This window comes from Drosophila tropicalis, unplaced genomic scaffold (assembly GCF_018151085.1).
Source record: "Drosophila tropicalis isolate 14030-0801.00 unplaced genomic scaffold, ASM1815108v1 contig_1024, whole genome shotgun sequence".
NCBI lineage: Eukaryota > Metazoa > Arthropoda > Insecta > Diptera > Drosophilidae > Drosophila > Drosophila tropicalis.
In genome coordinates, this window is record NW_027172384.1 from 280,587 (window position 1) to 307,286 (window position 26,700).

Here is a 26,700-nt window from a genome sequence, read left to right on the forward strand (position 1 = left end):
TTATGGTGTATGTACAAGAAAAGAAAGAGATGGAGAATAGAAGGGCAGTTTTGCATAAAATGTCCCATATTGATAGGCAAAAAAAACTATCTAATTTTTATCCGATTTTAATAAAAAATATGTCATTCGACGGGAAATTCAATTCACTTTCTTTCGTAGTTTAAGGAAAAAGTATTTTAGTATGCATTAGTGTCATAAAATGCACTCGCCCAAAGGACCAAAAATTTCCATACAAAAATCAGACTTTCAATCGGCTCCAAATCGAAAGTTGGGGCTAAATCTAAAATTTGTGGTATGCAGTTTACGTTAGTTTTGCTAGATCTACAACTTCTACGAAGTTTTCAAAGGTCTATCTTTAATATTTAAGATTTTGGGAAAAACGTCTTAAATATATGCCCCCCAAAAAACGGACTTTTCTTTGTTCAAATGCACCTGTGAAAAAAACGGATTAAAATATGAAGACCATTCTTACGGTTCGTAATCTGAACACAAATCCGAAAAAATCAAAAACCAAAAAAACAAAAAAGAAACGTCTTAAATTCGTGTCCGCCACTGTATGTATGTGACAATACATTTATTTATATTTTTTTTGAATATGTATTTACTTATATGGAAAATTTTTACTTCTTTACAATATATGTATATATATATTTTTTTTTTTTTTGATCCTTCAACGGGCAACTTTCTTAAAAAATATTGTTATATTTTTTTTTTATCACCAATTTTGGTTATTATTTTTTTAACTTTCCCTATCGGATCATCGCAGTGATCTTCCTACCTAATATTTTGCATAGCTTTACAGGCTATGCTGCTATCGGGCAGATAAGGTTCCGCTCAATTTCACAATATTTGTATCTTAGAATATATGTATGTGTGTATATTATTTCTTATTTTTTATCTGCAACTGCTTTTTCCCCGCATCAGCTGGTCGTCGCCGTTTGGCTCGCTGCTGCTCCCTCGAAGGCGTAAAAGACGGCCTGCCTTTCACGCTCGTTGTTAGCTGCTGATGTCCAGGGCCTATGGGCTCAGGCGGTACCGGTGCCGGTCATCGCACCAGATTTCATTGTACACGTGTATGTTCTCCAGTTGCCTCTTCCTTGCAACTATCTTGCTTTACAGCTGCACCTGCAACCACCTATTGTGTATATATGGGCGAGGATATATTTTTTTTACTTTCGATATTAGGGCTTCCAATACGCAACATACAAAAACACTCCGCCGCCGAAATTACTACAGTTGCTCCGCTAGCCAAACTGCCTTTAAATTCGAACGCACGAACTTTTTATTAAGCAATAATATTTTGCTTTTATAATATACTCTGTCTCTTACCACTGGTGGGGTAAAACAAGAGTTAATTTATTTTGCAACCTTAAGCTGATCTTAGCATTTATACTTGCATAAGAATTCAGACTTTAAGGAGCTGATTCACTCTCTGAGTCTCTTACCACTGGTGGGGGAAAACTGCAGAGTTCGTTTTTCTCGAAGGACCACAAATGAGAGGATTTCAGCACCGCAAAGTAAAACACGATCTTCATCTGTTGAATTCAAAATATGAATTGATTTTATTAACAAAAGCATTGTGTATATAAATGAATCCTAAAATCTATGAGACGACAATTGTTCTTTAAAATACTTATTCTAATGACCCACGTTTTTCGGGGGTTGAAAATTGTTTATGTTTCATACTCAGCGTCGGCTATATACTGCGCCGCTGTTACAATCTTTAGTGTTTTCCACAGAGTGTGGATGCATGTTTTGTTTGGAATTAAGCAATAATTGTCATATGAATCTTTATGACTTATTTTTGTTTTATATTTTGTATATTTCGTTGGTCCATCTGGTTTGGTGAAGCCATTTCAGATGAACACGATGTTTATTCTTAAACAGTTGTTCACGTTTTATGTTTGCATTCGCAAAAAAAAAAAAATATACAACTTACCAAAGGTAAATAGGATTTTGCCTCACGGAAAGGATTTAATAGAATATCAGTGTTTACCAATTGAAGAACTATCCGAAGAAGCACAGGAATGTAAAAACAAGGACTACAAAAGGTTCAGATACACTAATACATTAAAAACTTCTCGTGTTAGACAAAATTAAGACCTTTTTAACATGCTGGCAGCCTCTTCGGACCCACTTTTTGCATCACTGAGACACGTGCGATCACGAAAGGATTTGGAAAATAGCAACTATAGTCTCGAAATATTAAGTTTAATAGATATTGAAAATTATTTTTAAAAAAATCAGCCATCAATAGCAAATTTTCAAAATTAACCTAAACAAAAATTAAAAACATTTTATTTTTTAGTCGTTTTAGTCGTTTAAAATAATGATAAATTTCATTTGTAATTGAAATAAAACCGGGTTTCGCTTGATTTTTAAAGGAAAAACATGCTTGGAAATATTTCTGACTTTGAGAAGCTATGATTTTTGCAATGTAAAATTCCAAAAGGCCCCACTGTGCGACGGTCTAAATTACTGCCTTCCACATTCAGACTTAATAAGTAGGCAGCTAACAGCTATGCCTCCTCAATGCCACATATAAATTGTGTGATGTCCTAGCATTAGTGAATACTGTAATATCTCTATCTTATCTTCTATCACGTGTTCTTCGTACCCGCGTCTTATGATATTGATAATTGCATCCTTAAAATGTGTTCGACTTTCCTGCCCAAGTATCAAGAGTACCTACAATTATACCTCGATGCATTCTCTGATTGATGCCATGTAAATAAACTACACCTTAATGCATTAAAGTGCTCCTTTATAACAAACTGTCGCTTGTCTCCGTTCCTAGCTTATTACTATATTAAGTCTGATCTGTTAGATCGTATGTCATAATTTAAAGTCTTTGGCTTACGCCTTTTTGACCCAAAACTTTCTTTTAATCTGCATAAATCTTCAGTTGTCAATAGAGCATGTCATTTTTGCTTTATAAAACGTTGTGCAGAATCGGTACAGAAGCATTAAGAACCTTAAGTTCACATTAATATCTACCTTCTAATTCTGACAGACAGAATGAAAATTAATATCATTCACTTTACAACCGTAGGCTTATATTTGGCAATCTATTTCTCCATAAACTAATCAACGGTGAGGTCATTTCTACTAATCTACTTGATACTCTACTAGATACTCTTCTTTGCCAACATCCTTCCTCACCTTATATCTCCTCATCTTTCTGTCACTTCACTGCGCTTTCTACTTTTCAATAACCTGCAACGAAACCGCTTGCATCTCTTCCCTGACCACTTTGGCTGTAAATCGGCTATAGCTGGCAACATGTGCTAATAAAGCACCCCAACCGGGTGGGGGATGTTTGGTTGCGTATAAGCACACGTTTCTTCAATTAATCTGTTTTTTGCTATGTTAGGTGACGTAAATAAATAAATAAATAATATGCAGATTAGGAGTGCTCTTATTTTCAAAAATTTGAAATTTACCAAGGGCCGTGTTTTTTTTCCTTTTAGTCTAAAAAAAAATGTTTTTAAATTGGGGCCGATCGGGTAATTTTTAATGTTTAAAAATGGAAAGCTATTGACAGACTACTTCCATATTAGAATTTAGTTAATTTAGTCAATGGCTTGTCCTATGACACCATGGCTGCAAATACATGCATTTAGTTAGGAGCAGCAGTTCTATTGAAAATGAAGTAAGTCGCCTCGCCGACTTCGGTATACCATACATCCAATTTTTTAAATTTCGAACACCAAATGTATGTTTATTAAATTAGTCTTATATGAATCATAGCATATACTATTGCGCTCACTCGCTTATATTTTCCATGTTTCTAGTCCGATTCTAATAAAATTTGGCAAGTTGGTAGATATTTATAATTAGTGTTTTATATTTGGGTTCGATAGTCGAAAAATTGCGACAGGCAATCGGTTCTAGATTATGAAGGCTATAGTAAAACAGTGAATAGGGATTCCAGGGAGAAGAAGAATAACCCAATCTTCATTCGTTGAATTCAAAATATGAACTGATTTTATTTACAAAAGTCTTGGGTATATAAATGAAATCTTAAAATCTAGGAGACGACAATTGTTCTTGAAAATAATAAATAATGACCCACGTTTTTCAGGGGTTGAAAATTGTTTATATTTCATACTCAGCGTCGTCTGCTTGATACCGCGCCGCTGTTACAATCTTAAGTGTTTTCCACAGAGTGTGGATGCATGTTTTGTTTGGAGTTAAGCAATATTTTGTCATATGAATCTTTATGATTTATTTTTGTTATTTTTATGTTTTGAATATTTCGTTGGTTCATCTGGTTTGGTGAAGCCATTTCAGATGAACACGATGTTATATCTTAAACAAACAGTTTGCCATACCGTGTGCGTGGTTTTCGAAAGAAACAGTTTTATTTAATTTTCGGGGGCGAGGTAGGCCTGTCTGAATTTTTAAACAATTAATGTCTACGCGCTTACGACAAGATGATTGATACAAAATTTGACGTCGATTTGTTGTTATATTTACCTTGATGCAGCTCGCATCATGAAAATCAGCCGTAAGACCAGGGGTTAAGCGTGTTTCAACAGGTCGACAGTTGGCCATACCGTGAGCATCAAGCAGCTTTCTTACATAATTTCCAGTCCAATTAAATATTTAAGTCGTTCTGCAATCTTCTTCGTAATTTTCTTTCGTCAGGGCAAATAGCTAAAAGGTCATCGACGTAGACGGCTCTATGTAGCTTTTTTTTCTTTATATACATAGGGGCAAGACTCATGTTTGCATTTATGGAATCGAGTGTATTATTCCAAATTCTTCCAGATTGCTTGATTCCGTACAGTGTTTTTTGATGTTCGAGAACCTTTTTTCGGGTATGAATCGTTGACAAAACCTTTCAGTTGCTTCATGTAAACATCCTTCTCTAGATTACTGCTCAGGTAAGCATTGGATATATCAAACTGATGTATATAAAGATTTTTCTCCGCAGCTATAGCAAACTTTATTCTAATAGTTTCGTAGCGAATGACTGGAAAAAAAGTATCTTGAGAGTTAATTCCTAGCCGTCCACAGCCTTTAGCCACAAATATTGATTTGAATCTTTTTATATCACTACCAAACCAGTACGAAGAATATTTGGTCTACCTGGTCCTCTTCGTGGAGTCTCTTCTTCGGTTCTCTGGATCGGTTCTAGATCCTGTTGTTGATCATTTTCTTTAACTTCAAAGGAATAATCAATGAAAATATACTCTTTTCATTTTGAGTGGAACTTCCTTTTATTTGTTTTATCCAAAGCGAACGCTCGACATACAAAAAACTTTTAGGTGCTTCACCGACGGTAAGCGACATTTCCAAAATTCGAAAGGTGTATGTCCATCCAAGGCTTTTGCAGGACATCGGTTTCGCAAAAAAAAAAATTCTTCTAAATTTGCATGGGTCAAGAGACATTTTGCCTTCTCTACTATTGTTTTGTTGGCACGTTCGGCAATTCCATTTTGTTGCGCTGTATAGGGTACGGTTAATTCCCGCTTTACCATTTTCTTCAAGATATGCTGAAAACTCCGGTTTTTATACTCAGTGCCGTTGTCGCTCCTCAATGCTTTGATTTTCTTACCAGTTTGACTTTTGAATTCTTTAAACTTGTCAAAAACTTCGCTCTTAGCTTTGTTGAAATAAATGTGAAATTTTCGAGAATAGTCATCGATAAATGTTACAAAATATTGATTACCAGTTAATGAAGTTACGTTCATCGGTCCGCAGACATCCGTATGCACAACTTCCAAAACTTTTTTTGGTAGATCGCTCCTTTTTTAATGGGAAAAGTAGTGCACATACATATGTATGTATTTTTCCCAAATTACATGTTTCACAATTAGTTTTATTGAAACAATGTTTTATTTTCATACCGTGAGCTAGTTCCTTGTCACTTAATTGACAGGTTTAATAAGAGGTTAATTAAGAGGTTCTTTTCTATTATGCCAAATATTTGTATGCGTTGCATTGTCTAATATATTAAGGGTTTCTTTTTACGAACCATCAACATATACATACATACATACAAATCATTTTCCAGTGTTGATTCTTAAACCACTTTACCAATACTATTTTGTACCATAGCTTTTCCATTTTTGTAAAAAATCAATTGTAGACAAGAGGCATTGTTCATCTCTAATTTACCTTTGTTTGTGTGCAACATAACAATTCCTATACCGGGTGCCCCAATATACATATGTGGCTATACTGGCTAATTTAATTGTCGCCTTTTTTTCTTGGTACGACACAAACATTTTCCTGTCGCAACACATGTGAGACGTGGCGCAACTACATATACACCATGTATTCCTTTTCTGCGTCGACATGTAGTTGAAGAGTAAACAGGCCGTGTATCTTGTGTCTCGTGTTTTATACCCTTGCAAAAAGGGTATATAAATATTGGTCAGAAGTGTGCAACGCATAGAACGAAGCATCTCCGACCATACAAAGTATATATATTCTTGGTCAGCACGACGAGACGAGTTCAAATAGCCATGTCCGTCCGTCCGTCTGGATCAACGCAAACTCCTCCTAGACCGTAAGAGCTACAGAGCTGAAATTTTGCATGTAGGCTTGTATATACTGCAGGGGTTGTATATCTCGGATTCAGCCGGTTCGGACCACTATATCATATAGCTCTCATACAAACGCCAAAGTCACGAACAGTGACTTTTCTTAATAACTTCGTTATTTTCTGTGCTAATTTCGTGAAACTTAAAATGACTGTGCCAAATTTGATCAAGATCCGGTGACTATATCACATAGCTCTTATAGGAACGACCGGTCGAAAACAGTGACTTTTGTAAATAACTTCGTTACTTTTAACGCGATTGCTTTCAAACTAAACTTATGTCAGTTTTATGTATCTGTTAAACACTGTGCCAAATTTAAACAAGATCGGGTGACTATATCATATAGCTTCCATAGGAACGAATGCTGTGATATAAATTGTGCAGTGACTATTTTCTACCCTGCTCTTAATTCTTTTCTTAATCGAAAAATGCGTTTCTTATGTGAATGTCTACTATCTGCGTATTGACGCCGGTCTGGTTCACCTGGTTGCTGTATAACCTCCGGAACATTAAATCGAGATTTTTTAAAAGGTTCACAAAAACAGGTTCTCGGCTTGACTATGTAAATTACGGCGTAGCGAAATCTCCATTTTGTCTCTTAAATACTCAATGCTACTATAATTATATCGTGCGCTGTAGGGTTGAATTCTATCAAAATCCCAAAAGATTTTACAGCTTCGTTTGAAAATCTAAACTACGCACAGTGGGGCCTTTTGACATTTTACATTGCAAAAATCATAGCTTCTGAACCGACAGAGCAATTTTCAAAATTTAAAAAGCTGATGATACAAAATACCTTAAGTGATACTTCAAAGTGAATGTTTGTCAATAGTACTGTGTGTTCGTGGTGCTGGTGTTCAAGGTCAAAGTCAGAAAATATTTCCAAGCTTGTTTTTACTTTAAAAATCGAGCGAAACCCGGTTTTATTTCAATCACAAATGAAATTCATCATTATTTTAAACGACTATGTAACATTTTATTATGTTTTATTTTGATTTTCTAACATAATTACAAAAAGTAAAAAATAAAAATGTTTAAATTTTTGTTTAATTTAATTTTGAAAATTTGCTATTGATGCTGATTTTTTTTTTAAATAATTTTCAATATCTAATAAACTCAATATTTCAAGACTATAGTTGCTATTTTCCAAATCCTTTCGTGATCGCACGTGTCTCAGTGATGCAAAAAGTGGGTCACAAGCGGCTGCCGGCATGTTAAAAAGGTCTTCATTTTGTCTAACACGAGAAGTTTTTAATGTATTAGTGTATCTGAACCTTTTCTAGTCCTTGTTTTTAAATTCCTGCTTCTTCGGATAGCTCTCCAATTGGTAAACACTGAAATTCTATTAAATCCTTTCCGTGACCCAAAATCCTATGCATCGCTGGGTTAAGTTTTTTTGCGGATACAATTCAGTCAAAAGTTAAGCAGTTTTGAAGTATATTCGGAAAATTTTTCAACATTTATCATTTCCTTGCAATTTATAACATTCAAGATAACAGCCAACCTTTTAATGATCTCTTGATTAACACCTGTTATAAAAGAAGTCATTTCATCATTTTCAAAAAATCTCCTTGAAGTATTTCCATCATTCGTGTTTCCGTATCCGTGCTTTGGGCAGTCAACTTTCAGACTTAGCTTCCGAGAGAATTCAGCTTGTATAATCCCCTTCCTACTCTGTATATCCTCAATCTAACATTATAGAGAGGCATATTTATCATCAGGTAGTATTTGCAAAACAGCATTACGCAATGAAACCGCTAGAACGGAGCTTAAGGTAAAAATCAAATATACACACTATAACTTAAGGCGAAAATGGATCGCAAGCGGCAGAAATCTGGCAAATTTCGTGAAAAAATTAAGTTTGGCTTGAGGAGTATACGAGATTCAAAGATTCGAAGCAGAAAAATGCTCAATCATCTAGCCGTCTCACGGAAAGGATTTAATAGAATATCAGTGTTTAACAACTGGAGAGCTATCCGAAGAAGCACAGGAATGTAAAAACAAGGACTACGAAAGGTTCAGATACACTAATGCATTAAAAACTTCTCGTGTTAGACAAAATGAAGACCTTTTTAACGTGCGAAGTGGCCTTCGGACCCACTTATTGCATCACTGAGACACGTGCGATCTTTTTTGTCTTTTCAAAATAAAAAAGCAAGCACTGATCAGGCAATTGCCGATATGTTTGCGAGTTTTTTCAAAACAACTTATTCCTCAACGGAATATCGAGCAAGTCCGTATCCTTATCATTTAGAAAAGGCTAATTGCATTTTTAATCCAGTGATTGATGAAAGTTCTCTTCTTAGCGAACTTAAACTAGTTAAACCTGTTTATTCTCCGGGGCCAGATGGTCTACCTGGATGTGTACTCAGGTTTTGTGCAAACACCTTATGTAGACCCATTTTAAAATTGTTTCTATTGTCTGTCGAATCTTCCTCTTTTCCATCTATTTGGAAGAAGTCGTATATCATTCCTCTGTATAAAAATGGCAAAAAGTCCGAAGCCTCTAACTACAGGGGTATCTCAAAATTGTCCGCTATTCCGAAAGCTTTTGAGAAAATTATAACTTCTTAATTGCAACATTTTTGCAGCTCTATTATTTCGCCATCCCAACATGGGTTTGTGAAACGTAGATCTACAACCACTAACCTTTTAGAATTTACATCAGTAATTACCAAGGGGTTTAAAAATGGTAAACAAACTGATGTAATATATACTGACTTTAGCAAAGCCTTTGATTCTGTTAATCATACCCTATTACTTTCTAAGCTGAGCGACATTGGGTTTCCACCCCTTTTCCTATCTTGGGTTCGTGAATATTTAACAAATAGAAAACAGAAGGTACTTTTTAAGTCTTCTTTTTCCGCTCCATTCCTGTGACTTCTGGTGTACCTCAAGGTAGTCATCTTGGCAATCTGCTCTTCACACTATTAACGATCTTCCATCAGTCATTGTTCATTCGCGTGTGCTTATGTATGCTGACGATGTCAAACTTTGTCTTACTCATAAAGATACAGATTCATTTAGTCGGCTACAAGCTGATCTTAAAAACTTTCAATCCTGGTGCCAGTTTAATCTACTAAATCTTAACACTACCAAATGTAAGGTAATGACTTTTTTCCGTAACTCTCCTCAACTGGTCACTTATTTTTTGAACAATAGTCCTTTAGAACGTCTAAATAATATGAATGATTTGGGCGTACTTATGGACCATAAGTTAAATTTTAATACCCATATTTCCACCACCGTCGCAAAGGCCATGAGTGTCCTGGGTTTCATTAACAGATGGTCAAAAGAATTTGATGACTCCTATACAACTAAAGTTCTTTTTACTTCGCTTGTCCGTCCTATTTTAGAGTATGGATCTTGCATTTGGTCACCTCAATATGAGTCGCACCAGATTAGACTTGAATCCGTTCAAAAGCAGTTCTTGCTATTTGCTCTTCGTGGCTTAAGCTGGGATCGCAATGTCAATTTGCTTTCGTATTCTAGTAGACTTCTCTTGATTAACCTTCCGTCCCTAACTCACCGTAGAATTATGCTTGGTGTCATTTTTATGCACAAGCTCCTAATTGGTGATATCGACTCGCCTGAGTTATTAGCTCAGGTGAATCTGTCGGTACCATGTAGACGGAGTAGACATCCTTTGATACCTTTATCCCTTATTCGTTGTTCTTCTAACTATGCTATGCATGAACCTTTTAGGGTCCTCTGCTCTGATTACAACCTTCTATTCCCTGTAATCAGCTCAGAGTTTTCTATTGATATGCTTAAAACATCTATCCTATCCCATTTAGTTAATAGATAGCTATAGTATTATTTGTTTGTCTGTTTTTTCTATTGTGTATTTGTCCACGCGATTCGTGCTTTATACGTGCTTTATACGGCTGCACCCCTCGGTCGGTCGGGTGGGAGGTGGGCAGTTATCTGCTTGGGCTCGCGCGTAACAGGCTCGCGCGTAACATGTCCTGGTGACGTAGGGGCCACTTGAACGTACTGCGCATAGTATCGTCAACGTCCGCTATAAAACTATTTTACTCTTCATACTACAATTTGTTCTTCTTCTTCCTTCCTTCCCTAACCAAAGCAACGCACGCATACACATACAGTTTACAGGTTCGATCGGAGATTGTAACAAAATTCAAGGGTGGAACCTCCGCATTGGCCTTGAACAAAAAAATGGATAAGCAAGGAAATTTTAACAAATTACAAGATCTGGACGAAAACGTGTACTTGATCCGAGGCAATGCAGACGAATATTGGGAGAGATGGCAGAGAATCCATCAATAAGTCCTGTAAAGGTCGCAGCGGTATCAGAAAATTTACTTAAAAAGAAAGTCAGCAGTTCCACTATCTATCGCAGGATGAAAGAAAATAATATAAAAACGTACGTGGTCCGGAAGATTGTTAACATAAGCCCATCAAACAAAGTAAAACGACTGGAGTTTGCTTTGAAATTCATACAAAAGCCTGTAGAGTTTTGGCACAATGTATTGTGGACGGATGAGGCGGCTTTTAAATATCAAGGCTCATATGGAAAGCGATTTATGCACCTTCGAAAGAGTCAAAAGCACAAGGCTGTGCAGCCCTTGAACAAATTTGGAGGAGGTACCGTAATATTTTGGGGATGTGTCTGCTACTACGGGTTTGGAAACCTTACACCAATCGAAGGTACTTTAAACCAAACGGGATATATCGACATTTTAAATGAGCATGCGCAGACAACGCGCCATGTCACAAAGGATGGATTCCAACCGAATTCTTAAGGGGCGCAGGTCAGGCTGTGCTGGAATGGCCACCACAGAGCCCAGACATTAATATTATTGAAAATGTGTGGGCTTTTATAAAGCATCATCGGACAATTGATCCAAATCGGAATCGCATAAAGGAGGAATAAAGGAGATTCAAAACATTTGGTCAACATTGACCCTGGAATTTGTGCGGAATCTCGTAAACTCTATTCCTGCTCGACTGCAGGAAGTTATCGATGTTAAAGGCGATGTTACACGTTTCTATTTTTTTCTTAAATATTTTGTTTAATAGTTATAAACTTTATTGAATAGTTATAAAACAAATTTGTTTGAAAATTGTTAATAAAACACTAAAAAAAATTAAATTAATTTTTGCTCAAATAATTATTACACACATAAAATGTGCTCAAATAATTTTGAACAGAGCGCGGTAATCTTTGGTTTGCTTTAGTTTTGTCATATGTACCGTTATCTTTTTCCTTTCTTCTTTCGTTTGCTTCTAGACAGACAACAACAACAACAAAATCCGTTTAAGTGCAAAGTGCAAAAAAATATTACGTTGCTCAAATATGTACTTTTGAACATGTCAAAATTTTGTTTTCAATTCATCAATACACAAACAAAACATAACAACTTTCTGCTTCCCTCATTCCCTAAGCAAAGCAGCGCACGCTTACGTATACAGTCGCGTCTATGTGTGTATTCCTGTGCTCTGTCGATGACGAATGACGTAGTAAGCAAGCAGCGCTGCCGTAGGATCGAAATTATTAAGAAATTCAATTTTAAATTTTTGGATGTACAAAATATTTGTAAGAAAAGTTAAGTTTGGAAGTATAGTGATCTTGCTACGTTTTAAAGAGATTACTCTTCAAAATATTTAGGACGTAAAGGTTCTGTTTTTTAATTAAACTTAGATAAGTGAACTAACCGTAAAAAATATAAGAATAGCTATATGATTACGAATTTACCGTAATATTGCTGTCGCAGAAAATACCATTTTATTTATATTTAAGCTATATTACCGAAAAATACCATTTCTGTTCATGAATCTAGTATACATATAAGTCAATTATCATTTTTATTGTAAAAAGAGATGGTCACACTCTGTATAAAAACAATGGCGAAGAAAAACGTGCCTAAAAGAATAAAACAATAAAGCTCTCTAAAAAATATATAATAATAAAAAACCACGGCCAATTCCACAACAATTGCTGTTCTGTTAGATCATTTTTTTTTTGTCGTTTTTTTTGTCTTAACGTGTATATTTTATGAGAAACAAATATCAAAATTTATTGTTTACGTTGAATTGGATCAATAATCATAAAAATAAAATAATTATTATATTATTATTTCTTTTTTTTTATTTATTTATTTCGAAAGTTTATCGTGTGAGTGTTTGCTTAGTTATTAATCGCGCTTTTTAACTAAAATTTAGATAATACAAATTTTAAAAAACTGATAATCAAATAAGGTTTAAAAAAATTGTTTTTTTCAAATTTTTTTTAATCTGTTGTGTGAAAATATTTAGTAAATCGAAATTAAACAGACAAAGATAGAGAGCTTCAACTGATTGGCCTTCAGTAAAACTGTTCGAGTATAAAAAACATTTAGTCGATTTTCTGACGAACAGCATTTTCCAAGTCGGGGAGCGCTTTAACGGAAAAACCACTTGACCGATCGTTTTCAAATTTTTCTACAAAAATTCTACACGTAAATACAATCGTGGACAAAAGTATTTTGACTTAACGTTGTTAAGTGTTAAATCGCTTTTTTTCTGGAAAGTGAGGAGTAACGGAATATTTTAAATTTTTAATAGAGAGATAGTATCAACGCTTATAAGAAACGAAAAGCTTGCGGTGATAACGATAAAAATGAAGTTGGTGTACTTATTTGAGTTAAAGTTTATGCTGGACAAAAGGATTTTGACATTGCTTTTCATATTGATTTTCGCTGATGCTTTCGCGCTACACACAACGTTTTTAATTTTTTTAAAAGAGTTTAATTATCTTTATGAGTAATAGTTGGTGTTTCTGTATATTTGATTTTTTCTTTTTGTTTAAATATGGGCAAAACGCGTTAATTAAGTGAATTCATTAGAAATGAAATGGTCACAATGTATAATGCAGGTATTTCTGTGGATAACCTTAGCAAATTATACAAAGTGCCAAAACAAACTATATAGTATTATATAAATAAGCAAAAAAAAATAATGAACCACTTAAAAATAAGGTCCGAACGGGAAGACCACTTAAGACAAAGCCTATTTAAGACCGCATAATATTAAGAAAATTCAAGGAAAATTTGCTAATTACACCACAAGCAGCATCCATTGAACTAAGTCAGCAGTTAAACATACCAATAAGTAGAAAAACTGTCGAAAGACGGTTTAAGGCCAATTTTTCAACCTATATTGCTCGTCCAATTCCTTTTATTTCACCAAAAAATAAGCTCAAAAGGTCAACATTCGCCAAAACATATTTAGACAAGCCAGAATCGTTTTGGGCACAAGTATTATGGACAGACGAAAGGGCTTTTGAGTATCTTGGATCGGAAAATAAAGTTTATTGCAGATTGCCCAGATCGCACAAAAATAAGGCCTGTGTGCGAGCGAGTATCGCATGGCAGAGGATCGTCCTTAATGATGTGGGCGATTTGGTCATAGTTGATGGAACAATGAACAAGGACAAATATTTGTGTGTCCTAAATGACAATGCATTTACATCCGGTGACAGGCTCATTGGACAGGGATTTTTGCTGCAACAGGACAGCGCTCCATGCCACAAGGCGCATATGATACCTAAGTTTTTAAGAGATGTCGAAGTCAATACATTAGATTGAAGATGTTCAAAGACTTTGGCAGGAAATATCCTTGGAAACGCTTTAAAAATTGTCAAATCAGTTCCTATACTCTTACAAAAGGTCATTAATGCCAAAGGTCATTACTTTTCATCAAAGTTAAATTTATCTCACTTTCTGTTAAGCAACATTGAAATGTCAAAATACTTTTGTCCAGCCACACTTAAACTTGATAACGTGAAGTCAAAATACTTTTGTCCATGATTGTAACCTGGTCGTGATGAAGGTTTTATTTATTCTTTATTTAAAAATTTAGAATTAAAAATTAGTCAAAAATTGTTCAGAAATCCAAAATTTTCATTTTAAAACCGTGAAAAAAATAAACCAAAAAAAAGATTCCTCATTACCAGCGGATGTCTTTTAGCTTTAAACAGCAATTTAATTTTTTGGTTCGTATGATCCTGTAACCCAGCACCGTGCACATCGCAAATCCTTTTTTTTCAGAAAGCCTTAGCCTTCATAAAGCCTGCTACGGATCGAAATATATACATATACAATTCAAAATAGTCCCAGATTATTCATATCTTCACAAGAAATGCTTGAAAATGTGCTTCTCTTATTTAAGCAATTACAATTTGAAAATAAATTCATATATATTTTTCTATTACATAAAATGAATAGACGGTTTATTAGTTGTTTACACCTAATGAATATCCCTTTTATATTTTGGTTTGTATTAATAGCTGAAATACTAATGTATTAACTAAAATTATATATGTAAATGCATTGAAAACTGTACTGGAAAAAAAGTCGTGTGAGTGACTCAGAAGAATCATTTTTTTTAAAAAAACGGTCGAGGCTAATTTTGAAAAATCATAAGTCTACAAATAAAGATTAACATTTCTAATTTACTCCAAAAATCAAAGTTCGAAATTCTTACACGATTCGCAGAGTTTGGCGATTGTTATCAATGATGTCTAAAGCCATGTATATTCGTGTGATTGACCGATCTTTTGGAGTTTTTTCTCAACAGATAAAAACAGGTCGATAGTACTCTAAAATGAAGCAAGTAAGTCGACTCGTCGACTTGGGTATACCATACACCAGGTGAAACAAATATTTCAAATTTCGAAAACCAAATGTATGTCTATTAAATTGTTTTTACATGTTTCATAGTATGTGCTATCTCGCTCACTCTACGAACACACGAGCACTCTAGCGCCGCTACTAGCCAACGGCCAATTCTGGCCTTGTGGACCGCGTAGTAAAATACGTTCATACGCATATTTTGCATGTTTCTAGTCTGATTTCAATAAAATTTGGTAGTTTTGTAGAAATAGATAAGAATAATTAGTCTGCCGAATTTGAATGCGATAGTCAAAAAACTACAGGAGGAAATCGGTTTTTTCTTAATTATGGAGGCGGAAGTGGGCGTGGCAAAATATGAAAATATACTATATACTCTGCGCGCATACTATGCCAGTATACATACTAAATTTGGTGACTTTAGCTTTGTTAGTTTTTGATAAAATCAGTTTTGTTTAATTTACGGGGGCGGAAGTGGGCGTGGCAAAATGTTTAAATAGCCAATATCTGCGCGTCTGTTAAGCTAGTCTACATACTAAATTTGATGTCGGTAGCTATCATAGTTTTTAAGGAAATCACTTTTATGTAAATTCCGGGGGCGGAAGGGGGCGTGGCAAAAAGTTTAAACAATTAGTTTCTGCGCGCTAACTAACCGAGCATATAAACCAAATTTGATGTCTCTAGCTATTATACTTTTTAAGAAAAACAGTTTTGTGTGATTCCTGGGGGCGTAAGGGGGCGTGGCAAAAAGTTTGAACAGTTAATTTCTGCGCACTAACTAATCGGGTATACAAACTAAATTTGATGTCTCTAGCTGTCATACTTTTTAAGAAAAACAGTTTTATGTGATTCCTGGGGGCGTAAGGGGGCGTGGCCGAAATTCCAATTAATGCTGAACATGTGCATACTACACGAGTATACATACCAAATTTGGTGGCTCTAGCTCTTATAGTCTCCGAGATCTGCGTGTTCATACAGACGGACGGACGGACGGACAGACGGACATGGCTAGATCGACTCGGCTGTTGATCCTGATCAAGAATATATATACTTTATAGGGTCGGAGAAGCTTCCTTCTGCCTGTTACATACATTTTGGCGACTTTAATATACCATTTCACCCTATGGGTGTATGGTATAAATACTTTAAAAAATTATTAGTGATGATCTGCAAAATTATTTATTTTCATTGGTTTATTTCACATATAAAATTTGTTTCTGCTCCCGAAAGTCGTGTGAGTGAGAGTATATGTACATATTGGCATATGATATGAAAATATATGTATGAAAAATTCATTCATTGCTACATGTGTCAACGATCCCACTTACAACAGTACTGCGGAACTATTAAGACAAAATATAGTAAATTGTGAATAAAATAGAAAGAAAAGAATAGTGCCAGTCACATAAAATGCATCACGATTGACGATTAACCGTCAATCAAAATTGAAAACAGCTTTTCATGTTGTGTTTTTTTAGAATTTTATTTACTTACTGCAAAATTTTCATAATGCTATTATTCTAAGAACAAATCGCTTAATGCAAACATTGTGCTTTCTGCTGATAGTGGTGATTGGCTATAACACTATGCAACAAATTAAAGGTTATTGAAATCAAATCATGACCTTTTTTTCCTGAAAGTACATGTATTGAATAGCAAAACCCTATTTGGGTTTTTCACAGTTAGCTCGTGTTTTTTTTTTATAGCGAGTTGAAATTTTTCATTTTGGGGTTATTTTTATACCCTTGCAAAAAGGGTATATTAATTTTGGTCAGAAGTGTGCAACGCATAGAACGAAGCATCTCCGACCATACAAAGTATATATATTCTTGATCAGCACGACGAGACGAGTTCAAATAGCCATGTCCGTCCGTCCGTCCGTCCGTCTGGATCAACGCAAACTCCTCCTAGACCGTAAGAGCTACAGAGCTGAAATTTTGCACCTAGGCTTGTATATACTGCAGGCGTTGTATATCTCGGATTCAGCCGGATCGGACCACTATATCATATAGCTCCCATACAAACCCCAAAGTCACGAACAGTGACTTTTCTCAATAACTTCGTTATTTTCTATGTTATTATCGTGAAACTTAGTATTAGAGAGTTTATTACGCTTATAAACGACTGTGCCAAATTTGATAAAGATCGGGTGACTATATCACATAGCTCCCATAGGAACGATCGGTGGAAAACAGTGACTTGTAAATAACTTCGTTACTTTTAACGCGATTGCTTTCACATTAAGCACTTCTCAATTTAATATATCTGTTCATGACTGTGCCGAATTTGATAAAGATCGGGTGACTATATCATATAGCTCCCATAGGAACGATCGGGCGAAAACAGTGACTTTTGTAAATAACTTCGTTACTTTTACCGCGATTGCTTTCAAATTAAACATTTGTTAGTTTAGTATATCTGTTAATGACTGTGCCAAATTTGATCAAGATCGGGTGACTATATCATATAGCTCCCATAGGAACGATCGGGCGAAAACAGTGACTTTTGTAAATAACTTCGTTACTTTTACCGCGATTGCTTTCAAATTAAACATTTGTTAGTTTAGTATATCTGTTAATGACTGTGTCGAATTTGATAAAGATCGGGTGACTATATCATATAGCTCCCATAGGAACGATCGGTGGAAAACTGTGACTTTGGTCAATATCTTCGTTATTTCCTATGATTGTAGGCCATTCTTTCGCAAACATAAGCCCTTTTAGATAAAACGTTCTTCCACATTGATGGCTAATAGGTAAGGAAAGAGTTACCAAAAAAGTTGCAAGGGTATACAAACTTTGACGCGCTCAAAGTTAGCCCCCGCCCTCTGGTTTAGTTTGTCATATGAGCTAAATGTGACTTATATATCGATTTCTTCTTCATGCTTACGACCTAAATCATCCTCATTTAATGTAGAAATATTGTTAATGGTTAAATAAATTCATTTTATGAATGTTATATAACCCAAAATTACTTTTTCAGCTACAGTTCTAGAAAAACTTACAATTAAGCCCTTTTTTAGAGTAGTTTTGGAAGTATTTTTAATATATAACTATTTTTGGATAGAATAATATCAAGATTCACTTAATACAACAAATATATTTAGAAATATAGAAAATTAGAAACATGTTCTTTTTGGTTGTGGTTCCTTTCCTTTATCAAGATCAAAGTAAATCGATTCGTTAGTGGATAACTCCATTCCGTAGCGTTCAACTTTCTGCACTTCTTCATTTTGATTTTCATCTTCTTCGAATTGAAATATTTGATTAGTCCAAAAACATATTTCGGCCAGTGTAGCATCTGGAGCTTTTTCAAGTGTTCCTTGCGATTTCGATACACTGGGACTCTTGTACCTGTTGCTAACAAGTTATTAGATTTAAAAAAAGATGCTAACATTTCTGATTTTCTCTGCATTAACTCTAATTTTGCAAACATTTGATCCAATTTGCTTTGTGTTATAAGAACTGGGTGATTTGATACTGATGGTTCGGGGATATACTCGGAGTAATCATCAAATGCAGTCGCATCGGACTAAAGACTAACATTGTCTGCGTCTGGATATTTTGGTACTGGCATATTTTCGGCATGGTCCAGGGGCAGCTGCACACTCGGAACGGAGACGTAGACTTTTGTTAAGTCCAGTCACATTGTTGGCACAAGCATAATTTTTTGGGTCATGTTCTCCTGGATTGTACCATATCATTGGTACACCAAATGGCATAACAAGCTCTGCAAACTGTATTTGGCGCCCATGACTCATTAAATATAACATCACAATTAAAGTCGAAATGCCGTAACAAAATTTTTACTAACTGATCCGTGCTTATCACTCGCCGGGGTAAAACGTCCACAAATTTTGACACGCCCAATTCCACTCCCAAAAATTAAATAAAACAGATTTTCTCCAAAACTAACAAAGCTAAAGTCACTAAATTTAAAATGTAGATTTTTTTTAGTATGCGCGCAACATTTGTATTTCATAATTTCATAATTTAGAAAAAATCGATTGCCAGCTGCAATTTTTTGTCTATCGCAACCAAATTCTGCAGACCAATTAATTTTATATATTTTTACCAAACTAACTTATTGAAATCGGACTAGAAACATGTAAAATATGCGTATGAACGTATTTTACTATGCGATGCAGGGCAGAATTGGCCGTTGGCTAGTGGCGAATCGGATTACTTTGATCTTGATAAAAGAAATGAACCACATCCATTGTCACTGTTAACCGTGATTACCTCTATTATCCGTGATTTTAAACAAAAATTTAAAAGCTTAACATATTTCTAGCTTTTGGTTGCATTTCTTTTTTAATGGTTGTATGTATGGCCATGAATTAACGTTTTAAGAACTAAGACACAGTTGTTTGTGGATTGATTAAAAGATACATATGTACAGTGGCGGCAAAAAATTTGAGACATTTTTTTTTACCTTAAATTCAGATTTCATTCGGTTTTTATACAGACATGTTCAAAAGTATTTGAGCAACGTAATATTTTTTGCACTTTGCACTTAAACGGATTTTGTTGTTGTTGTTGTTAGTCTGATATGCAAAAGATGCACACCGTTAGAAAGTTTAGTCTGTCTAAAAGCAAACGAAAGAAGAAAGGAAAAAGATAACGGTACATATGATAAAACTAAAGCAAACCAAAGATTACCGCTCTCTGTTCAAAATTATTTGAGCGCATTTTATGTGTGCTATAATTATTTAAGCAGTGCAAAAGTAACATTTGTTCTTTGATTGCGTCCGCAAAGTGCAGTCATATTAATTTGCTGATGTCTCAAAATTAAAATGGTGAAAACCAAAGAACTTTCCGTTGAGGTTCGATCGGAGATCGTAACAAAATTCAAGGGTGGAACCTCCGCATCGGCCTTGGCAAAGATATACAAAATTTCACGTAATACTGTGTACTTTTTGAACAAAAAAAAATGAAAACCAAGTAAATTTAAACAATTTAAAAAGATCCGGACGAAATCGTGTACTTGATCCGAGGCAATGCAGACGAATATTGGGAGAGATTGCAGAAAATCCATCAATAAGTCCTTTAAAAGGCGCAGCGGCATCAGAAAATTTAATTGAAAAGAAAGTCAGCAGTTCCACTATCTATTGCAGGATGAAAGAAATTAATATATAAACGTACGTGGTCCGGAAGATTGTTAACATAAGCCCATCAAACAAAGTAAAACGACTGGAGTTTGCTTTGAAATTCATACAAAAGCCTGTAGAGTTTTGGCACAATGTATTGTGGACGGATGAGGCGGCTTTTAAATATCAAGGCTCATATGGAAAGCGATTTATGCACCTTCGAAAGAGTCAAAAGCACAAGGCTGTGCAGCCCTTGAACAAATTTGGAGGAGGTACCGTAATATTTTGGGGATGTGTCTGCTACTACGGGTTTGGAAACCTTACACCAATCGAAGGTACTTTAAACCAAACGGGATATATAGACATTTTAAATGAGCATGCATTTCCTTCTGGCAGCCCACTTTTTCCAACCAGACAACGCAGGATGAATTCCAACCGAATTCTTAAGGGGCGCAGGTCAGGCTGTGCTGGAATGGCCACCACAGAGCCCAGACATTAATATTATTGAAAATGTGTGGGCTTTTATAAAGCATCATCGGACAATTGATCCAAATCGGAATCGCATAAAGGAGGAATAAAGGATATTCAAAACATTTGGTCAACATGGAATTTGCGCGGAATCTTGTAAACTCTATTCCTGCTCGACTGCAGGAAGTTATCGATGTTAAAGGCGATGTTACACGTTTCTATTTTTTCTTAAATATTTTGTTTGATAGTTATAAACTTTATTGAATAGTAATAAAATAAATTTGTTTGAAAATTGTTAATAAAACACTAAAAAAAAAAAAACAAATTAATTTTTGCTCAAATAATTATGACACACATAAAATGTGCTCAAATAATTTTGGTTTGCTTTAGTTTTGTCATATGTACCGTTATCTTTTTCCTTTCTTCTTTCGTTTGCTTCTAGACAGACTAAACTTTCTAACGGTGTGCATCTTTGCATATCAGACTAACAACAACAACAAAATCCGTTAAAGTGCAAAGTGCAAAAAATATTACGTTGCTCAAATACTTTTGAACATGTCTGTATAATATTGGTGAAAAGTTTTGATGCATTAATTTATAGCTTTAGGTTGGTCATTTTAATCGAGATGATGTGCCGTAAATTTTGTGGGCGTATCTCTAGCGGTTTTTTAACAAAATTAATTTTGATATAAAGCCTTAAAATTCGGACCTGGCAAAAAAAAAAGACACATGTAAAAATTGTTAAAAATTGATCGTACAACTTCGGACGCTAAGAAAAGGTTTTAGGTAAAGTAAAACTTAGATAAATTGCATAACACAAATTTCCAATTTAGCCCCAGGTTCCAATTTGGAGCCAATTGAAAAAATCAAATTTGTATGTATGGTCTCTCGTATTTCAAGTACGAGATATGCATGTACGTGGAAATTTTGCTCTCGATTTAACGTTTTTTTTTTTTTTAATTTTACGTGATAGTACCATGGAAGGTATTACTCGAACAGAGCACACGCATACACTTACAGACGCAACTCTATTCTTCAGTACCAAATGTCGTCGAAGACAAAATCGACGCACATGTCGTCATTAAAAAAAAAAAAAATTGGAAGAAGTAAAGCAAGCTGATTTTTGTATACTCGTTCGTCAGTGCATTGTTATTCTTGTTTTTCCAATTTCTGCGCGCGTCGCTTTGCACTTTTCGTTTCTTTGATTATTATTTTCAGAATCCATCCAAAATTTGATTCCGGATGAGGCGGCACAAGCCAAACAAACGTAAATTAGTCAAAAACAATCAAAAACTAAGCAAAAACAATCAAAAACGTAAGAAAATGTTAATATAAAAATTAATATTTAATTTAATATGTTAAAGAATAGAAGTAAAGAAATTAAAATAAGTATGCTATTAAATAAAAACTAAAATAATGCATGTTAAAAAACTAAATCAAATCAAGTTTTTATTTATTTTTGGGAAAATGCAAGGATATTGCATCGACAATGTCGCCGCAACGTCGATTGTAAATGCGAGCTATAATTTCGCTAGGACATTGCGTCGACATGTCGCCGCATCTTCGATGGAAAATTCAACCACTATTTTGCTAGGACATTCCGTCGACATGTTTCCGAAAGTTCCGTTGAACACGCGAGCAATATTTTACTTCGATTTTCCGGCGACAAGTCGCCGCAAGTTTCGTTGAGCACACGAGCGACTTTTTTATTCGTCTTCAGCGGAAATTCCGTCGACATGTCGCCGAAAAATCGAGATGCAATGCCAAACGTCGCACAGTTGGGCCTCTGCTCGGATAGCGTTGCAAAAATACGTTTTTTCATGATCGCGTTTGGCAAAAATTATATATGCAATCGATAGGAAATACTTCAGAGATTATGAATCCGAAAAATTTTTTAAATCGGTTGAGATTTATGGGTGCTAGAGGCGCCCAAAGTTGAGACATTTTTAGTGAAAAGGAAAAAATGATAATTTTTAAAAAAAATCGCAACTTTAAAACTGAATATTGGGCGATTTCAACAATCGATCTTGGATTTTTTGGTTTTATCTGAAAAGTATGTTCTTTATTAATAGCATGTTTCATAAATTTTAATAATTACTTAAATAGTTATTGAACTAGAAGCGTTTAAAAAATGTACTAAATATTGGCATTTTTTGAACTTTGATGGAATAAAACTAGCAAGACTCAACGAGTATCAATACCGGACTACATACACTAGGTAGGTGAAATATTTACCTATCAGATGTATATAGTCCCAATATGCGGAGACCTGCGACAGCGATGCGTAAGCCATAAAACTAAGGCAACCTCGCCTAAAAAATGCGCTGCAGGTTTAAGGAAGAAGAAGAGCGCATGCGTATTGGCCTGTAGCTTCTTTGTATTTAAATGATAACATTGCGTAATGCTGTTTTGCAAATACTACCTTACATATATGCCTTTCTACAATGATAAATTGCTAATTACCTGCTTTGGAAAAAATGACAAGACTTATTATTGACAAGACTTGTTATTTAAGTTGATGAAAAGTTTGTCCTATTTGTGGGTTGGTCGTTTTTATTTCCGTTTACCTAATTGGATGTAAATATTAAGTTGTTTACCTATGTAATTAATACAAAAAGGGTAATACCGAAACACGAATGATGGAAATCTTTCAAGGAGATTTTTGAAAATTATGAAGTGACATCTTTTATAACAGGGGTTAGTCAAGAGATCATTAAACGGTTGGCTGTTATCTTAAATGTTATAAATTGCAAGGAAATGGTAAATGGTGAAAAATTTGCCGAATATACTTCAAAGACTGCTCATCTTTTGACTGAATTGTATCCGCAAAAAAAACTTACCCCAACGGTACATAGGATTTTGGCTCACGGAAAGGATTTAATAGAATATCAGTGTTTACCACTTGGAGAGCTATCCGAAGAAGCACAGGAATGTAAAAACAAGGACTACAAAAGGTTCAGATACACTAATACATTAAAAACTTATCGTGTTAGACAAAATGAAGACCTTTTTAACATGCTAGCAGCCTCTTCGGACCCACTTATTGCATCACTGAGACACGTGCGATCACGAAAGGATTTGGAAAATAGCAACTATAGTCCCGAAATGTTGAGTTTATTAGATACTGATGTAAATATTGAAAATTATTTTGAAGAAAATCAGAAATCAATAGCAAATTTTCAAAATTAACCTAAAAAAAAAAATTACAAAAATTTTTTTTCTTTTTGTAATTATGTTAAAAAATCAAATTAAAACATTAAAAAATGTTACATAGTCGTCTAAAACAATGAAAAATTCCATTTGTGATTGAAAAAAATCGGGTTTCGATCCATTTTTAAAGGAAAAACATACTTGGAAATATTTTCTGACTTTGACCTTGAATATTACAGCACCACGAATACCCAGCACTTTTGACAAACATTCATTTTGAAGCTTAAGGTATTCTTTATCATATGCTTTTTAAATTTTTGAAATCGATTTATTGGTTTAAACGCTATGATTTTTGCAATGCTAAATGCCAGAAGGCCCCACTGTGCGTCGCCGCAAATTTGTATGGCTTGTCCCCTGAAATTCCGAGGCGACATCTAACAAATCGAGGCAATTTGTGGGCATTGCTGACGAAGAAGGTAGCGAAATCCGATGATTTTCAGAGGAATTTCCGGCGACCGGTACTGAAGGGTACATAAACTACATACATACATACATATGTATGTATATACATATGTACATATATGTATGTCCAATAATAGTTTGCAAAATGAAAAAAGTCACACAAGTTTAAATTCAACATCGAAAAATAAAAAAGGAGGGCTTTTTATACAAAAAATTTTTATAAACCTTTATTAACATACATATGTAGGTAATAACTATAGGAATAAAAAAAAAATGCAAAAACTCAAAGAAGGCCACCAAAGAAATATAAAAATCAGCACAGGCAATCTTGACTCTGTCTATTAATTGTTTGCAAAATGCAAACCCTGGTCAAAGAATGGCTAAAGGAAAACTAACGGAACGTCAAAACCCAAAACAAGTTTTCACCATTTTTTCCAGGTCTTTTTTGCACTTATTATTTTGAAAAATTAGCTTCTGTAGATCACACGTCCTTATTATTTGTCATTTTTGTAATGGCACTGATAAAAATTTAATAGAATGAGTAAATTTTAATTATAGCAATGATAAGACAGCGCAATATTCGGGAATTGCACAGTTCTAAGAGCAGACCAAGAAAGCTTTCTTGACGAGATTGTTCCCAGATTATAAAAGTGAAGAAAAATAAACCGGATAGAAGCCTCCGAGAGTTATGTAGATAGCTGCGAATATTCAACGAAATAATGACAAAGGAATATTATTTGGACATTTTGAAGAAGGAATTAACAACAAGTGCGCACAATTTTGGCTTCGTTGATCATGAAAACCCGGGCAAACTGAAATACAAACTATACATACATATACGTATATGGATAATGATCCGAAGCATAAGTAACTTCTGTGTCGTACTTGGCTATTATATAATTGTCATAAAGTGATTGACACGCCCCCACAGAGTCCGGATCTCAATCCCATTGAGAATTTGTGGGCATTGCTGAAGAAGAAGGTAGCGAAACGTCGCCCTACATCTAAAGCAGACTTAATCAAGTATATTAACGAGGAATGGCAAAAAATACCCGAACATTGCGACTTGAATGCCTCGTATCGTCGATGTCGCGACGACTCCAAGAAGTACTGGAAGCTAATGGAGGATATAATAAGTATTAGAGAGTTTGCATTTTGCAAACAATTAATAGACAGAGTCAAGATTGCCTCTGTGCTGATTTTTATATTTCTTTGGTGGCCTTCTTTGAGTTTTTGCATTTTTTTTTATTCTTATATGTAGTTATTACCTATGTATGTTAATAAAGGTTTATACAAATTGTTTGTATTAAAAGCCCTCCTATTTTATTTTTCGATGTTGAAGTTAAACTTGTGACTTTTTTCATTTTGCAAACAATTATTGGACATACATATGTATGTACATATGTACATATGTAAGTGGATGCGTGCCAATGGCAGCATGCCATGCATGTAAAAGGGGATGGGGATGGTATGATATTTGGAAGGTTTTGTTTGATGTATGTATGTATGTACATATGTATGTTCATTGATGTTTGAGTTGCAGAAAGAGTTTGGATCATGTAAAAATATTATGCCCCAGCCAAAGTTAGCTTCTTTGATATTTTAAGTATAAATGTACATACATAGTATACATACATATGTATGTATGTATGTACATAGCTTTTCCGTTTTTATTTACATATCTAATTTTGTTATAAAATTAAGTGGTGATAAGTTTCTTTGTTATATTAAAGAATATTCTTTAATTACTTTAAATGTACAATTGAACTACTAATACTGTTAGCTGTTATTTTTCATTTAAAACAATACTTTTTAATATTTCCAATACTTTTGTCCATGACTGCACAAATCCAGATCAGGATACTCACCGTCAACGGCATTAATGGTGTGTTAAAGAAAATGATTTTTAACATGAGTCCAATCAAAAAAATTACCAACATAATTATAGCCCATCTCTGCTTTCGTGCTGCTATCATTTGGTCTAATCATAAATAAAATAATTTTGCGCAACAGTTGCAATATCAAGTTATCTGAAGTGAAAATAAAAACGAATATCTTCCTAATAATGCACATTAAGAACATGTAGTCGGAAACATTTTTAAAATCACGTACAGCTGAGAGTTAATGTGTAATGTAGAGATGGAATTCCCGTTGTTGCTAAAAAATATCTAAATTATCCATACTGTCAAAAACATTAATTCGTGCCTTTATACCCGATTCCCACTGTCGTCCATCTGTAAAAGGAGCAAGGACCGAATGAATGATCCAGACGGACACGTCAGTGTCCATTTATTGTGGTTTTTATATTAATTTTGATTCCAAAAATATTCTTTTGCTTAACCTA

General features: G+C 34.6%; 1 protein-coding gene and 1 long non-coding RNA gene across 4 annotated transcripts in view; both read right to left on the minus strand.

Annotated features, from left to right (window-relative positions):
- The window catches only part of LOC137571863 (gamma-interferon-inducible lysosomal thiol reductase), a 197,293-nt gene extending 170,834 nt beyond the window's left edge, over positions 1 to 26,459 (minus strand). For 2 of the 3 annotated variants that reach the window (XR_011031491.1, XM_068283530.1), the window contains exon 1: positions 26,225 to 26,459. Coding sequence is in view for 2 of the 3 variants with exons in the window: in XM_068283530.1 (XP_068139631.1) it covers positions 26,225 to 26,332 (108 nt within the window). In the remaining variant the exon portion in view is untranslated. The remainder of the gene's footprint in view (positions 1 to 26,224) is intronic. The other variant, XM_068283538.1, reaches the window with a different exon arrangement.
- LOC137571878 (uncharacterized) lies at positions 540 to 26,150 on the minus strand. Its single transcript, XR_011031493.1, has 2 exons — positions 26,106 to 26,150; positions 540 to 1,535 (listed from the first exon to the last, which is right to left on the minus strand). It is a non-coding gene; the product is annotated as an uncharacterized lncRNA (long non-coding RNA).
- Positions 26,460 to 26,700: the final 241 nt, after the last annotated feature.